The following is a 17158-nucleotide window of genomic DNA, read 5'->3' as shown; positions in this document are numbered from 1 at the left end:
AGTGGCCCTCAGCAGCTCTCCTGAGTCAGCCCTTGCCGTGCTCTTGACATCTCCCAGGTCTGTCTAACAAGTCTCCACATTGCTCTCCAGGGACACTCGCCTTCCCCACAGGTTCTGTGTCTTCCTCTGCCAGGAGCTCAGAGCCTGTGGCAGGGACTCTTTCCTGAGCCGTGATCAAACTCCACTCAGCCCTGTCACTGAGACTGATGCATGGACTTGAGGTCCTGTGCTGCTGCAAACACGCATGCCCCTGAAATGCAACACGGCCACTTTGTCATGTTTCTAGAAAAGTGGAGTGGCCCTTGAGGAGGGACATTCTGTACTTGAAGAGAGATTAGCAGTGTATACCAAGTTTAAAGGAGCCTGCCCTGGACACTGATAGGGAGTGCAGACTCAGGCAAGTGACCTGTGTCTCTGAATACACCAGGATCATCAGGTAATGATTAATAACCCGGGACCCAGAAGACTGTGATTGTAACAAAATCACAGGAGAACATGTGAATCTGTGAATACATCAGTGGCAGATGTCCTTGTTTGTGGATAAGAGCTGTGAGTCTGAACTTGGCACAATATAACAGCAATTGTCACTAGCTTGGAAATGACATTGCCAATGATGACAAGCTGACTCTTCTATAGCAAAACTGCAGGAATGCACAGATGCATATAGCCTAGAGCATGCTGGGACAATCTGTTGACGGCCACCAGGTGAAGTTAAGTGTGAATTGTGAAATTCTTTTCTGCCCTTGAGCTCCTGATTAAAACAGGACAAAGGTTAAGCCATGGCGTTATAGGATACTAGCCAGCTTCATTAGATACAGTAAGCAGTGGGCAGTGTGACCTGTATTTCAACTGAGCCTTGAATTTGAGAGAATGTATTAACTCTGTAATTCAGGGCTGCTTAACAAACTATCCCCCAAAATTGGTAGTTTAAAGCTGCATTTTGTTATTATAGCTGAGGGTTGTGTGGGTTTAGTGAGTTAAGGAAGGTCATAGTACTTAAAATTCTTATGCAAAGATAAAAAATAGACAAAACAAAACAAAACAACAAAAAAAACCCCAAAACCCCAAAATGATAAGAAAGAAAAAAAAAGGTTCTCACTCCGTTTTTCCTTCTTCTTTCTTCATTCTTCCTTCCCATCCCTCCACCCCATCTATGTGAGTTTATGTTTCTGTGTGTATGCGGAAGAGAGATAGACGGATGCTGAGTTCCTACAGAGCTGTTTATGGAAGTATGTATGAAGGCTATTTACAGGACTGCAGGAAACACATTACAGGACTCCAGATCTCCAGGGAGGGGTGGAGCCTCGTAGGTCCCTCCCCTGATTTGTAAGGTTTAGTCTAGCATGAAACTCCAGAATCTTGAACTCTGGGAGTCTGTGGGAGTGGCTGTACCCTGTTGGTCCCCACCCCCTTGGTAAGAACGGTCATCTTATTAAAGTGGCTTCCACACTCATCTGGACTGGGGTTGAGGAGCTGAGGAGAGAAGAAGCCTGGACTCTCACTAGGTCAGTTCTCTCTTTATAACTTGTTCCAATGTCTGCATCACTGGGAAACAGCTTTTCAGTGCTGAATTTAGCATGTGCTAATTAATGGTACATAGTAACTGCCTTTCTTATGTAATTTCCTCTTATGTGATAGTATACTTTGATCTGATTCACTGCCAATTACCATTGTTTTTATCTGCACTTGGTTCTGGTTCATATGAATGATTTTGTGATTGAACATTGAGTAACAAGCTGTTTCTCCTCCTCTTTTCCTTCTGTCTTTCTGTCCTTCCTCTGTCTGTCTCTCTCTCTCCTCCATTCCTCCTTCCCCTTTCCTCCCTCCTTCCTCTGTCCTGGTCTGCAATCTTCCCTTCTCTTCCTTCCCTCTTCTCCTCTTTTTTCTCCTTCTGCTTCTCTGTGTTCCCTCCTCCTTCCTCCTTCAGTGTCACTTAGCAAAAGGTGGGGGTTAGCATATTTGCAAGGAAATCTGAATGCATGGATTTAGGATGGTGAGGAGTAGACCTGGATTGTCCTCCCAGGCACCCCGAAGATCAATAGCGTTCTTCTGTTGAATTGCGTGTGCCAAGCTCACAGAGACCTTGCAGATTCCTCTCACTTGTGAACCATCAGAGGTTTGTAATGTGCTGTATCAGCTGCCAGGTGTCCATGAGCAGCAGTTGTAACCCGAGAGCAGAGAGGCCAGCAACTGAGGGCTGAGACTGGGTGATGCTGCCCTTGCAGGCAGAGATCACCTGGGCAGAAGCGGCCACAAGGTTTCTCACCAAGAGTCGTGGCTTAAACTGGCTGAGGTGATAGTGCTTTTGTTGAACTCTCAGGGCTGATAATATGCACAGTCTGCTCTTCTGTTAATAGGTCCCTAAGTCTGCGGTCTGAACAGGATTTCAGCCTATGTAGATCAAAGCCCAAATGAGTTCTCTTCCAGCCATGAAAACTGTCTAGTGACCATGAAGCTTCGATAACACTCCTTTAGATGTAGAATTACATTGGTGTATAAATCAGAGAGAGGGCAGTTAAAGAAAAAGTAGAAGAACGTGGGTTGAGAGGGCACAGATAAACTGCTTTACGTCTAAGAGTCTAGTCACACGGGCTTTGAGATATAAATGTGGTGAGAGGAGATTTGCTCCGAGGCTGAGACCAGCGGCAGCTGCAGCCTGCACAGAGTACATTAGCCATTTCCTACCTGGAGGTCTGGAGGTAAACTGGGACTGACACTTGACACTTGTGGTTCCAGAGGAATTTTCTATTTGGCTCCTTGTGTTTGTGCGTCTCAAACAGCGTAGATTCTCTTTGCCTAAAAATGCTAAATGTTGTCACCAAGAGATGTGGCATGTCACAAGTCTTGAAAAAAAATAATAATAAAGACCAGTGAGATAGTTCAAGGCAAGAGTTCTGACTGCCAAGGCTGATGGACTGAAACATGGTGACAAGACAGAGCTGATTCCAAGTTGCTCTCTATTCTCTCTGTGTACTTAGTGTCCAGCATGTGCCCACATCACAGACAGGCCAAAAAATAAGTAAACGATTAAAACACAGCTGTCTGTAAATATATAACTGAAACTGTCCCTCTAAGTCTGAGTGATTGAACTCATCCTGGCTTTTCACGGATCTTGTAAATTTTACAATCACAGCCCTCATAGGTCCTCTCTGACGCTACTGCTGAACTTGCCTGGTGATTGTGTATGATTATCTTTTCTTTTTTATATTTTATTTTTAAATTTAAATTTAAATTAGAAACAAGGGTGCTTCACAAGTCAGTTCCAGGTCCCTCTCCCTTTCCCTCCCCTCCTCCCGTGCCCTCCCACCAACCCCTCCAATATCCCCTCATTTCCCCAGGGAGGGTGAGGCCGTCCATGGGGGTGTCCATAGTCTGTCATTTCATCCATGTCAGGGCCTAGACCCTCCCCCAAGAGTCCAGGGTGAGAGTGCATCTCTCATTGTTGGATGGGAGCCCAAAGTCCATTTCTATACCTGGGATAAATACTGATCTACTTCCTAAAGCTCAATAGATTACCTAGGCCTCCTCACTGACACCCACATTCAGGGGGTCTTGATCAGTCCCATGCTGGATTCCCAGCCATGATTATCTTTTCTGTACTTTATTCCTAGGTAGAAATTAGAGCAGTTGTCTCAGCAGAGGGGAACATGCCCCCTAAAGAACATTTGGCAAGATCTAGAGGTGCTTTGCCTTGTTTTGACTAGGGTTAGAAGACAGTCTCTTGGAGGCTACTTAGTTAATAAACTACATTGCCCAGGATAGCTTCACAGAACTAAAGAATCACTTGGTCCAAATTAACAGTGTAGAGTAGCCTTGAAACAGCAACTGAGAACTGCCAGGCTTTTATGATGATTAGTTCCAGTAACACTCACTTCTTACATCTTGTGCCAGCCCTGAGTGCCAAGTCACGTGCAGATGCACAAAATGTAGCTACATTTAAAGTCTTACTCCCGAGTACCTACATTTTCCACTCAAGAAACACAATAGGGAGCTTTAGGAATGGCATAGTGGTTACCAGCACATGCTGCTCTTCCAAAGGACAGGAGTTCAGTTCCTAATATTCATACTTGGCTGCTCAGAGCAATTTAGTTCCTGCTCTAGAGAATCTGAAGGCCTTTCTAGTCTTTGTAGCCACTGTATCTATGTGTAGTTTATACCCCCCCACACTTAAAAATGAAAATACAACCTCTTTTAAAAGACAGACTCTGAAATTTCCTATCATATCACTACCCATGACCCATGATGTTGACTTTACAGTCACTGAAGAGCAAGGACCCAGCATGTTGTGCCACTGTGCAAGAAGTAAGCTCAGGGTTTCCTCATCATGTCCTTTATGCTCGTCTCTCTCTCCTGTAAACCTGCAGCAGGGATGGCTCCTCACCGATAAGCCTTGTGGTGATTGGATGGCGTTCAAATGAGCCACTGCCCACTAAGTGGTGGGCTCCAAAGGCAGTTACTTCCTGTGATATTGTTAACTCATCAGCGTCTCTCCTTCTGAGCCATAGAACAGCATCCAGTCTAGCAGGGGAAACAGAACTGCGACCAAGAGATGAGCCCTTCCCCTGTGGGGAGAACGAGGGTTTGTCACAGCCAGGGAGACTCGAAGCTATCAAAAGCCTCTGAACTGAGCATCCCAGGAGTGAAGGACTGGGGAGGACTTTGTCTCATCCCCTCCATGGTGCCTCTGCTTTCCAAAGCCCCCAGGTCCTTCTTCATTCACTGTGGGATCTGGGCTGCTCAGGCTGTGCTCTCAAGGTGAAGGCCAGCTGAGACCTGTTTGGTGCAAGCACAGGTTGGTGGTCACTGATGGGGGAGAAATTAGCCCATAGGACCTTTCTGGCTCCCTGCAAGCCGTCCATGAAGGCAGACTACACTTCTCCAGTGTTGCATTGCTAAGCACATCCCAAAGCAGTCTCCCTGGGGCTGATGTCTCTGCTTTCTCATCCACAGCAGTGAGACACAGTTGCCGCCATGTCTGGGAAGCCTGTGCTTCACTATTTCAATGCCAGGGGCAGAATGGAGTGCATCAGGTGGCTCCTGGCTGCAGCAGGGGTGGAGGTAGGTTGTGCACTGCTCTTCTGGACTGGACCTAAAGTGAGTTTAAAATACATCTAAGCTGAGAGACTCCACACCAGGAAATCTGCACACAGCTTTGTGTTAAATGGTAATCTTCATGTATAGAGAAGGAGATGGACTGATTTGCACCATTGAAGATCTTACTGCACTCTCTACCAAAGAACACATTCACATTAACACGTGTTTTCAGGAGAAAAAAAATCAAATAATTACTGACTTGATTTATTCCTTATTGGAGTTGATATATAGGAATAGAAACTTAAATATTTATTACTAGGCAGTACTAATTCACTATTGCAGATTATGTTATGATTGTGGTTTTAGGTATGACACTGATATTTAAAAAGAGCACTTACCTTTGGACATTCACAGGAAAGTGTTTGCGATGGGGACATGTGACGCCTCAGGTCTGTCTGACATTAAGGTCAGCGTCACAGAGAAGATGTGCACAGAGGTGAACAGGGTGGACTTTAGCTGGTGGTTATTGGAGCTGAAGATGGATGGATGGAGGATCTTCACATCTTGTGTGTAGTTTTACAGCACAGAACCAGAAAGTTCCATGATAGAGATGGTTTCAAAGGGACAGAAGGCTGAAGGGATGGCTCAGTGGTGAAACTCCCATACTGGTCTTGCAGAGGACCCACCCAGGCTGCTCACAACTGCCTGTTACTCTATCTAGCCTCATAGGGTTCCCATGCCTCTGATTACCAAGCATACACACACACACACACACACACACACACACACACACACACACACACACACAGACTCCTTCTTGAAGATAATAGAAAAAAAAAACAATAAAAGAGTAAACTGTACTAAATAGTCAATAGAGTTGGTTTTTAAATATGCACCACAAATAGGAGGCCTGACAGGGTTTTAACAAAACGCATTTCAACACAGAGCAGTACTCAGTAATCAGTCTGAAGAGACTGTCAAACGCCAGGCCCAGGACTAGTCGGGAGGGTGTGGGCGGTGAGTAAGACAGAGGTCCCTTCCTCAGGTGGCCCCCGTGTCTAAGGGTTCTCAGGTAAGTGTGTGTTGGCCCAAGTGAGTGAGGCAGCAGCAGTCTGAGCTTGTTTCCCATCCAGCCCTTGAGCAGGAAATTCCATTAGGCTTTAGTGCTGACGCCTCTAGAGGTGTCACTGGGTTAATCTCTTCCTATTCACACCAGTTCACTGTAGGAATGCCTCGTCTGTCCTTCAATAAAACCTTTCAACACCCGGAACCTACAGTTCTGTTTTGAAAGTAAACGTCATAGAGGATGGATTCATCTGATTTTAGAATTGGTTGTAGATAGTGTTCCCCATGCTGCAGAAAATGCCCATACTGTACTGTGTATATGAGAGGAAAAGGCACCTGATCTATACCTGGGACATCTCTCAGTTTTAAAGGATATCCTTTCAATTGCATTATTAAGAACTTTATGATTAGTGCTGAGACTTCTCAGATCAGAATGGTAAAGGTGTACCAATTATAGCATGATTGAGAGGGATTATTGAGCATGGGTTTTCATTTCTTTTTTTCTTTCTTTCTTTCTTTCTTTTTTTTTTTTTTTTGGTTTTTCGAGACAGGGTTTCTCTGTATTGTTGTTTTGGAGGCTGTCCTGGAATTTGCTCTGTAGACCAGGCTGGCCTCGAACTCACAGAAATCTGCCTGCCTCTGCCTCCCGAGGGCTGGGATTAAAGGCGTGTGCCACCACCTCATGGCTGGGTTTCCATTTCTTCCGAGATCAGACGAGATCGGGCGCATTCAGGGTGGTATGGCCGTAGACTGGGTTTCCATTTCTTAACCCAACAATTTTAAATATTCCTTTCGGTGGGTAATGTGCCCAAATTCTGAACCCCAAAATCACCAGAAACCCATTTTGATGCTAAAGCACAGAGTCTTTATTGTTGTTTAAGGGTTAACTGCATTAACTCGGGCCCCTGTCTGTTCATCACTGAGGGTGGAGTGGGAAGGGCTGGATGAAACTCCAAGGCAGGGAGTTTATGCAGAGTAACAAGAGTGTCTAGGGGTTCGCAACAGTATCAGGATTGCTTTCCTTTCTGGGCTTGGGCGACCTGTCCTGTGTTGATTGGTTGACTGGTTGCTATGGCCTATAGGCCCTCCCAGGGCAATTGCTATGCTCTGCAAGTCACTGTTAGGCTTCTTTTAATGAAAAGTGCTGTAAAGCATGCCCAGAGCCTTCAGGCTAACTTCTGACTGGTTCCTTGCCATGTGGAGTGTATCTGACCTCCTTGTGACTGGGAGGAGGGGCAAGGTCAGGAAGCTTAGCACATTTTGCTGAGTCAGAGGCCTACCTCTTGCTGGGTCTTTTTTTGAAGCCTGTCATGGCTGCCAAAACAGGGGGCTGAGTGAGGGTCTGGTCCCTTCAGGAAACATGGTATTTGATCAGACAATTAAATGACTGTGTGTGGCAAAGATGCTTGCAAATGTAGTGGAGGGTGTAAAACCCACCGATTGTGTGTTTTTGCAGGATGTGGAGAATGGAAAGAAGGGGCAACTGGGTTGTTCCCCAAAGATGGTGACAGTCAAACGGATTTCACTAACAATGTGTATATAAATTGAATTTAAAATTTGTATTTTATGTGTATGTGATTTTTTTCTGAATGGATGTGTGGTGCACCGTGTGTGTGTGTGTGTGTGTGTGTGTGTGTGTGCGCGTGCGCGCGCGCGTGCGCGCAGTGCCCAAGGAGGATGTAAGAGGCATTGGATCCCCTGGAACTGGAGTTACAGACCCCTGGAATTGAACCTAGATCCTCCTGAAGAGCAGTCAGTACTCTTAGCCCCTGAATTGTTTTCTTCAGCCCCAAGATATAAAATTGAAAGATATAGATGGGGAGAACAATGACCTGAGAATTTTAAAGCATTGACTGCTCTTCCAGAGGACCCAAGTTCAATTCCCAGCACCCACACAGTGGCTCACACCGATCTATAATTCTAGTTTCAGAAGACCCACTGAGCTGTGGCATCTGAGGGCACCAGTCATGAGTGTGGTGCACAGACATACATTCAGGCAAATACTCACGCACATAAAAAAAAAACAAGAGTTTTAAAAAAGATCCAGAAAAATGTTTATAACTGGACTTTAAAATATTGGAAATACATTTTTCAAGTCTCAGAATTGAGAGAAGACTATTAAAATATGCAAAGATTTTTAAGCTATGTAGACACTTCAGAGGCTGATATTGAGAAAGGAGATATATTCTGTTGTGCCCAAATTCTGAACCCCAAAGTCACCAACAGGTCCATTTCGATGCGAAAGCAAAGAGTATTTTATTAAAGTTATTTAACAAGCTAAACCCATCAGCTTCGGCCCTTCACCCCTCCACCATAGCAGTTGGCTGGAGAAAGACCCCGAGCAACCTCGAGGCAGGGATCTTAAGGGGAGTGTCTAGTGGTATGAGACAGTCTCAGGATTGGTGCGCTTCCAGGTTTGGGTGGTCCTCCCAGGGCGGTTGCTATGCTCTGCTAGTCACTGTTGTGCACTTGTCTGTAAAGCACACCCAGAGTCGTAAAGCACAGCCCCACCAGCTAACTTCTGATTGGTTCCTTGCACAAGGGCATCTGACCTCCTAGTGACCAGGACAGGAGCAACAAGGTCATGTAATGGCTTCTAAAATGGGGAGACTGGTCACTACAATTCTGAATACAACCAATAACCTTAAGCTGTACTCAGTATTGGTGCTTGTACATAGAAGATGTCAAACTGGCAGGGAACAATTGACAGACAGCTGTTTGGAGGATATTGAAATGGAGCCAGCAAATGCAAAAGCACAATATACGAAGATGAAAAGAATATGATTGAATACTGGCTGATATAGAGCCATCCAGGCAGAACTGCCAAAGTGAATCCAAAGACAAAGGCAGAGACAAATAAAGAAAAGGATGTGAATAAAAAGAAATCCTTCTCTAATAAGGATTACATTTTGCTTACTTATATAAAGGACAATGTAAGAGTTAGTCTACTACTATCCCTGACATGTTTCCATGATGCCATATATCCTCAGTTTACAGTTGAGAAGTACCTGGACTAACAGTTAGGGAGCCTCCACAGAACGACCCAGGCCCTCTGCATGTGTGTGACAGTTGTCTAGCTTGGTCTCCTTGTAAGGCTTGTAAGTGAGATCAGGACCTGTCCCTGGCACTTAGCTGACTTTGAGAACCTGTTCCACAGGCTGGATTAGTTGCCCAGCCTTGATGCCATGGGAGGAGCTCAGTCCTGCCTCAACTTGATGTCCCAGGCTTTGTTCAAGCCTGTGGGAGGCCCAGTGCTTTATGAATGGAGGAGGAGTAAAGGGGGTGGGTGGGGATGGGAAGCAGGGAAAGAGAGGCAACCAGAGGAGAGGAGGGAGGGGAAACTGAGGTTGGTATGTAAAATAAATGAAAAAAAGTTATTTAAATAAAATAGTAAGAAAAGAGAATCAGCAAAATAGGCCTCTTCTTAATAAAATATCATGAAAATAAGAAATGTAGATGATCACCGGCCCACACCAAATGGCATGATGGAGACACAGAAACTTCTATCTGTTCTCATTGGTGTCAACAGGTTTTCCTGAGAGCCCAAAACCTCAACAGTCAGTTTCCCAGTGCTGGCCCTCCAGTGACTGACTCCCTTCTTAGAACTTCAGCATGATATAGCGGGGTCAGGAGGCAGGAACACTACAAGAATGGCCTTCTTAGAACTTCAGCATGATATAGCGGGGTCAGGAGGCAGGAACACTACAAGAATGGCCTTCTTAGAACTTCAGCATGATATAGCGGGGTCAGGGGGCAGGAACACTACAAGAATGGCCAGCTTTCTTGTCATCAACGCCCTTTTGAGGATGGATCTAATCTGAACTCACAAGTGGCCATGATCAGACTCCTTCGTATCTACAGCAAGTTTTAACTTCTGCAAATGTACTACCAGACAGGAACCACTCAAATTCAAAAAATCTACAATGATACAGCATAATCTAGTGAGAACACATTTACCTTTTCTGCTTTCAGTTTGAAGAGAAGATTATAGAACGTCCAGAAGATTTGGAAAAGTTAAAAAAAGGTAACACTAAGTATCTGTATGTCCTCAATAGGTTTACCAGACGGGGCTGTTGGTGGGCAGTGGGTGGGGACAGTCAAGAGTGGCAGAGTGATGTGATGTAGGTGGCGGGGCTCCTTGAGTAACATGAAAATGGAAACAGTGATAAGTGTAGGAAGTTGGTTTTCTCCAAAAATTTGCCAAGTGGCTAGTTAACATTTTCTATTCTTTCTATACCAGAGTGAGCTATCTCAGTCAGGCTCACTCACTCATTCAGTCAGTGTTTTCACATACACTACCCTACAACCACACAAACTGTTAATTAAATCATGGCTGGAGAAGAGCCGGGTTGATTTTTCCTGAGAATTTTTTTTTTTTTTTTTTTTTTTTTTTGGTTTTTCGAGACAGGGTTTCCCTGTGGCTTTGGAGGCTGTCCTGGAACTCGCTCGGTAGACCAGGCTGGTCTCGAACTCACAGTGATCCGCCTGCCTCTGCCTCCCAAGTGCTGGGATTAAAGGCGTGCGCCACCAACGCCCGGCTTTCCTGAGAATTTTTATTATACCTATGGATGAGTTACTATCCCCCAACAAATACAGGCTTGAGGAATTCATGGTGGCTTACCACATAGGAACCTGTCACACAGCATCATAACGTCACCAACGTGACTAGACCTTCAAATTTCCTACTTACCTCTGTTTGCATGGTGACTCTCTGCTGTCCCTCCTCTCCTTCCAAATATATTCAGGGACATGAATTGAACACAAAAGCATGCGTGAGAGATATAATATGTATCTGGATAGGATAAAGATGAATGAGGGAAGTTATAAATTCAACAGAGGTGAGGAGAGACAAAGAAGAAACGGAAGCGAGAAGTAATTAGGATTTTACTTGAGATAATGGCAGCCAATCATTATCTTTCCTTTGCATGATCAGAAATTTCAATACAGCTTTTCTGGTCCTGGGAAGTGAGACTTGGACACCTCACAGACCATTCTCCTTTCTTCTTTCAAAGATGGGAAGTTGATGTTTGAGCAAGTGCCTATGGTGGAGATTGACGGGATGACGTTGGTACAGACCAGAGCCATTCTCAACTACATTGCCACCAAATATGACCTCTCTGGGAAGGACATGAAAGAGAGAGCCCTGTACGGTATATTTCCTGTTATTACTCCAAGGGGAAACAAAGGAAGGACTTGGGTTCCTCCACCAATGAGCAAGAGAGTGGCAGGGTTTGTGTCTAGGAGGGGGCTGGTTATGGGTATAAACACACAAGGATGGAGGAGTCCGTGGAGGAAAGGGAAGAGCAAATGGGGTGGGTTCAGATGAGTGTGACTATATATTGTAGAGCATGATGCTGCCAGCACAGCTCAGAGACAGAGTTGCAAACATGATGGGCCAAGGGCCCTGAGCTTGGTAGAATCATGACACCAGGTGCTCAAGGCTTCAGTGACTGGACCCCAGCCAACAGCTTAGGACAAAGGACACAGGGCTTGAGGCTAGAGGAGGAGTCCTAGGGAAGGAAGGGTGAAGGAGCTGCTTCCCACATCCAGGAATAGGAATAGTGCAGAGCAATGCCCTGAATTTCCACCCAGTTCTATGAACTGGTCAACTCAATGAGGCTTAGAGAGACTGACTTCCAAGGACCAGGGTTGGCTGAAGCATCTAATTCAGGACTAAAGCAGCCAGGCTAAATGAACCACCCCTGCTGGGACCCACTCTGCTTGACAAATTCTTCATTCATTCATAAATGTGGTGCCAGCCAGCAGCACTGGTGTGGGAACCATATATCCATGGGAAACAGAGACTCAGCTGTACTAGTGCCTGCATGGAAACTCTCCTAGCTGCAACATTCATAAATCTCTCATGGTGGAATCAGTCAAGATATTCAGTGATAGGTGAAAGAGGAGTACAAGGTATAACTTTACAATGACCTTTCAGTGTAAATTTCTCAGATTCTCAGATTAAAATATAAAATAGTGAATCTCTGAAAACTCTTGACCATTCAAATAATTTTGTCTTTCAGGATTGACATGTATGCTGAGGGCATTGCAGATCTGAATGAAATGATTGTGCAGTTGGTTATAACACCCCCAGACCAAAAGGAAGCCAAGATTTCCTTGATAAAAGACAGGACCAAAAACCGTTACTTGCCTGCCTTTGAAAAAGTAAGTAGGCTCTTTGAAGTCTGGGGACACTGAGTTCCAAGGACAAGAGAAAGGCAGAGGCTCAAGAGAAAGGCCACTGCAGCACTGACATTCCCCGAGCCTCCCTGTGCAGCTCCCTGTCTGTCAGGGCACTGTATAAAAATGGCCTGTGTTGGAACACTGCATGGTCATGCCACTCAGGTGGTCCACATTCAACAGGGTTCATGGCTACAACCAGAACTTGATCTGTGGAAGGCTGACCCACACCAGAGATGGACCTAGATCCTGCAGAGCACAGTGGGCTTCAATTCCAGAGCAAACTGAAGAAAGTGATAGATGGAGAAATATCACACAGGGGGCCCAGAGAGTGACTGGCTGTCAGGAGAATATGATAGTACTTCAAAGATGGAGAAGTTCCTGAACAAGGACAGTGATGGAGGGTGGAGGGGAGGAGGTTGATGAAGAGATGTTAAGGAAAACTGACCAGCAGGAAGTGGAGTCACAGACGCCACTTGGGAGGAGAGACATGCATACTCAGCAAATGAAGGTGTGTCAGCATAGATGTAGTGCCTCTCTCAGTCAGGGCTTCTCTTTGGACGTAGATCAAGAACAGTTTGAACTACTTGAACTTCTGTCAAGTAAAGGTAAGGAAAAAGCTTTGATCCTATAGGAAAAGGGCATCCTCCTCAGAGACCCTGTTTACTGCTTAGAGGCTATGCAACCTGGGAGACTGGAGGCAAACTGATGTCTCATGCAATAGTCAACTTTATTCAGAGCATCAGACAATTTTTATTTTGAGGCTTACAGTGTACAGACACAAGAGCAAGCCGCATGTAGTGGTCAAGTGGAAAGTGACAAAACCGAGGCATACAAACAAATAACAATAACCTGTTGTAACGAATAATCTGAAATAGACTTGCTTGTTGGGTCCCAGCCCCCACGGATTTCTGTGCATTGCTTATCAGCTGATAGCCACAGGTACATCCTGTTCTCTAGTCCTGGCTTACAGCCCGACCTTGCCTACCTATCATCAATATCTAGCATGAGGAAAACACGAGTTCTCACACCTGGGGTTTCTCCACTCTGCTACAAGTCTGTATATACGGCTGCTCACTCCTTACGGCATACACACAGGCAGATAAACAGACATGGCACATACACACGCATTCTCTTGGTAATAAAGGCGGAAGATGCATTCTCTTAGCATAAACAACCGGACATCTTGTCTTTCATTTCCCGATACCTCAGACTTGTTTGTGGTGCGGACGGCACACTCACCTCTATCCACTATACTTGAAAATGGCAGGGAAATATAATCCAAGAACAATTGTATGGAATCTTTATTGTTGTTGTTTTTTTGTTTTTGTTTTTGTTTTTTGTTGTTTTTGAGACAGGGTTTCCCTGTGTAGCTTTGGAGCCTGTCCTGGAACTAGCTCTTGTAGACCAGGTTGGTCTTGAACTCACAGAGATCAGCCTGCCTCTGCCTCCCACGTTCTGGGTTTAAGGCGTGAACCATCAACCATTTGGCTTCAATTCTATGATTTTTGAAGAAACTGAGATCATAAGACTTTTGTCTTGGTTTCTTGGAGTTTCTTACAAACACTCAGAAATCTCCTCACACGACTCCATTCTTAGACCATGTTCTAACAACACCTGTCTGTAAAATCTATGTTATAAATCATCACATTATTTTTTTATTCACCCACTGAAAGTTCACACACTGCTGCCTCTGCTCTATGGAAGCAGTGAGGGTTTTAGGAGCCATCAGATCCTCATACAGCCCCCTGTAGCTTATGGTGCTGACAGATAAGAACCTGCCTCATAGGGTACACTATCTACCATCACAACTTAAATCATGTCTTGTTGAGAACCATGAGCTCCTTGTATACAATGAACTATGTACTGAAGCACACTTGAGGCTTTTTTTGTTTGTTTGTTTTGGATTTTCAAGACAGGGTTTCTCTGCATTGTTTTGGAGGCTGTCCTGGAACTCGCTCTGTAGACTAGGCTGACCTCAAACTCACAGAGATCCGCCTGCTCCCCAGTGCTGGGATTAAAGGCTTGTGCCACCAACGCCTGGTCACACTTGAGGCTTATGTTTGCTTTTGAATGTGTAGTTTAGTTAGGGTTTTCATTGCTGTGAAGAGACACCATGTCCACGGCAACTCTTACAAAGAAAACATTTAATTGGATTGGCTGGCTTACAGTTTGAGAGGTTCAGTCCATTGTCATCATGGTGGGGAACATGTCGCATGCAGGCAGACATGGTGCTGTCTCCATCTCGGCAGGCAGACATGGCGCTGTCTCCATCTTGGCTTGCAGGCAACAGGAAATCAACTGACTCACTGGGTGGTATCTGAGCATAGGAAACCTCAAAGCCTGCCCCCACAGTGACACACTTCCTTCAACAAGGCCATAACCACTCCAACAAGGCCATACCTCCTAAGAGTGCCACTCCCTATAAGACTATGTGGGCCAATTGCATCAAAAATACCACAATGTGGTAATTCTTTTGTCAGTATACATGGTCAATATACAAGCCTTTTAATGGTTCTTTACTTGAATCTTAGTAGAGGCAGACTGTCCCCTTGGGAGACTTGGGAAAGATTAGTGACCCCAACCCAACTCTATGTCTTCATGATCTTTCTCCTGTGATTTTGCAGGTGTTGAAGAGTCATGGACAAGACTACCTTGTTGGCAACAGGCTGAGCAGGGTGGACATTCACCTGCTGGAACTTCTCCTCTATGTTGAAGAGATTGACTCCAGTCTTCTGGCCCCTTTCCCCCTGGTGAAGGTGAGATCACATCAGACACACACACACACACACACACACACACACACACACCCCTCTGAGAATAAAATGTTGGCCTGTGGGCTGCTGAGGTCCCATTTGGGCCTCCAAACTGAGCTATAAAGACCCTGGTTTTAGGCATGAAGGTAATCTTTTGCTGTATGGAGATTGCAGGCTGGTACCCCAAGGAGAATATTCCCCTTCTGCACTGAGACAGACTCAGGACTGTTTTTTGCAGGCTGCTTCTGGCCTTCGTCTCCCGTCTCATGTCCTGTCTGTGCACTCTCTGTGTGAGCAGGTGTCTGTCATCTCATCCCCGTCCTCAGCTCTGACTTCTCAGCACTCTGTTTCCCTCTCCACAGCTCCCACCATGCTGTCTCCCACCCCCAGGGACCCCATCCCTATCCCAGTGTGACAACTGGCTGTGAGTCGTTCCTGGTTAGACTTTGATATTTCTGTCCCCATTTCCAACTCAGAGCTTCGTGTCTTCAGTTTTCTTTCACACCTGAGAGACACAGTGCTCTGTGCTCTGCCCCACAAAACAGGATCTACACGGTGTGTCCTGAGGAGAAGGTGTTGATGTCACAGGAGGTCTTAAGGGAGGTTATGCTGACCCATGGTTTCTAGCTCATGGTTTTGTCATTCTCTCTGTGTCTACACTGGAGCTGTGACAAGGATGCAGGTGGTCGTGTTCTGGGAGGGGCTCAGATTTTTTTGGACTGTCCACACAAGCGGCTCTGACTCTCAGGCTGCGTTTTCTGGATTACAGGCCCTGAAGAGCAGACTCAGCAGCCTGCCCAATGTGAAGAAGTTCCTACAGCCTGGCAGCCAGAGAAAGCCTCCCACTGATGAGAAAGCACTGGAAGAGGCAAGGAAGGTTTTCAAGTTTTAGTAAAGCTGCATTGATGGAACCCACAGATACCAGTCTCTGATGTTTTGCAAAAATGAGAAGCAACTGTGGATACTGGCTATTTTGAAATAATAAACAAGAAGGAACACTGTATGCTGCTAGTGTGTTTGAAGTGTAATCTGTGAGCTGGGATTCCTGGTGTCACACAAAAAATAAGGCAAACTAAAAACACTTGAATTAAAGGCAAACCAGTCCCCTACACACACACACACACACACACACACACACACACACACACACACACACACACACACCCCAGGAGGAAGCTCCAACTCTGGATCCCAGGTCAGCACTGTCTGCCTATGCTGCCCCTCGAGGTCCTTGAAGGTACTGCATCTGTGAGCTGTCTTGGTGACTCACAGTAGGTCCTCTCCTCCTGTCCTTCCAGGAGGCCCAGGGTCAAGCAAGATATAACTTTTCACACCCGCCACCTGACTCTGACCCAGAATCTCAAGTTTCTTCACCCAGCCAGGCTACCCTCTAGGCCCAGGCCCAGGCCCAGGTGGGAGCTACATTCTTGAATTGTCTTGACTGGTCTGACCCAAGACCCTTACCTGAGCTGCCTCTCTAGCCCAGGCTGAAGCCATATCCATGGACTCTCTTGGTGTGTTTGTTTCAGTTCCTTTATTCCACAATACCCCTGTGACCCAGGCATGAGGCTCATCAGCTACCTCTTGCTGAGTCTGACCTGGGTCCCTCACTTGAGTCTGTCTGCCCCTTCAGGCCTAGGCTGGAGGAGCAGCAGCTTCTATCTTGACCAGTGTCAAGCATCCTGAGCTACCCCTCCATTTATAAATACCCAGATACAAAGTATATCCTGAGCTCTCCTGGTGAGTTTAACTCAGTCTCTTCCTGCCATTCATGTTTACAGTTTATTATTATTAAGATTTCTATTGAGGGCTGGAGAGATGGCTCAGAGGTTAAGAGCACTGACTGCTCTTCCAGGAATCCTGAGTTCAATTCCCAGCAAGCACATGGTGGCTCACAACCATCTACAGTTCAGTCTGGTGCCCACTTCTGGCCTGACCTGTAGGCAGAACACTGTCTATGTAATAAATAAATAAATCTTTAAAAAAAAAGATTTCTATTGAGAGGTCAGTCTGCTGCACAAATAAAAACTGATGTACATCAAGAGTTTAGAAAACAACACACCAAATCCAAAGTCAATAAAATGAAATAAATATTAAAATCGGGGCGGAAATTAATAAAATAA

General features: G+C 45.5%; 1 protein-coding gene across 1 annotated transcript; it reads left to right on the top strand.

Annotated features, from left to right (window-relative positions):
* The first annotated feature begins 1350 nt into the window (after positions 1 to 1350).
* On the top strand, positions 1351 to 16038 carry LOC110341562 (glutathione S-transferase A2). The gene is made up of 7 exons (XM_040740151.1): positions 1351 to 1505; positions 4951 to 5058; positions 10072 to 10123; positions 11112 to 11244; positions 12123 to 12264; positions 14907 to 15038; positions 15805 to 16038. Exons 2-7 carry the CDS (start codon positions 4972 to 4974, stop codon positions 15925 to 15927), a joined length of 669 nt encoding a protein of 222 aa, XP_040596085.1. The 5' UTR covers positions 1351 to 1505; positions 4951 to 4971; the 3' UTR covers positions 15928 to 16038.
* Positions 16039 to 17158: the final 1120 nt, after the last annotated feature.

The sequence above is a fragment of the Mesocricetus auratus genome, unplaced genomic scaffold, assembly GCF_017639785.1.
Source record: "Mesocricetus auratus isolate SY011 unplaced genomic scaffold, BCM_Maur_2.0 Super-Scaffold_100691, whole genome shotgun sequence".
In the NCBI taxonomy this organism is placed as follows: domain Eukaryota; kingdom Metazoa; phylum Chordata; class Mammalia; order Rodentia; family Cricetidae; genus Mesocricetus; species Mesocricetus auratus.
This window is presented reverse-complemented; position numbering and strand designations above follow the sequence as displayed.

What these genes read in the sequence shown, in the direction of transcription:
- LOC110341562 (XM_040740151.1), top strand. Translation starts at nt 4,972, where the DNA reads ATGTCTGGGAAGCCTGTGCTTCACTATTTCAATGCCAGGGGCAGAATG. An exon ending in GACATGAAAGAGAGAGCCCT is followed by an intron (nt 11,245 to 12,122) that starts GTACGGTATATT and finishes TTTGTCTTTCAG; the next exon opens with GATTGACATGTATGCTGAGG. An exon ending in ACTTGCCTGCCTTTGAAAAA is followed by an intron (nt 12,265 to 14,906) that starts GTAAGTAGGCTC and finishes GTGATTTTGCAG; the next exon opens with GTGTTGAAGAGTCATGGACA.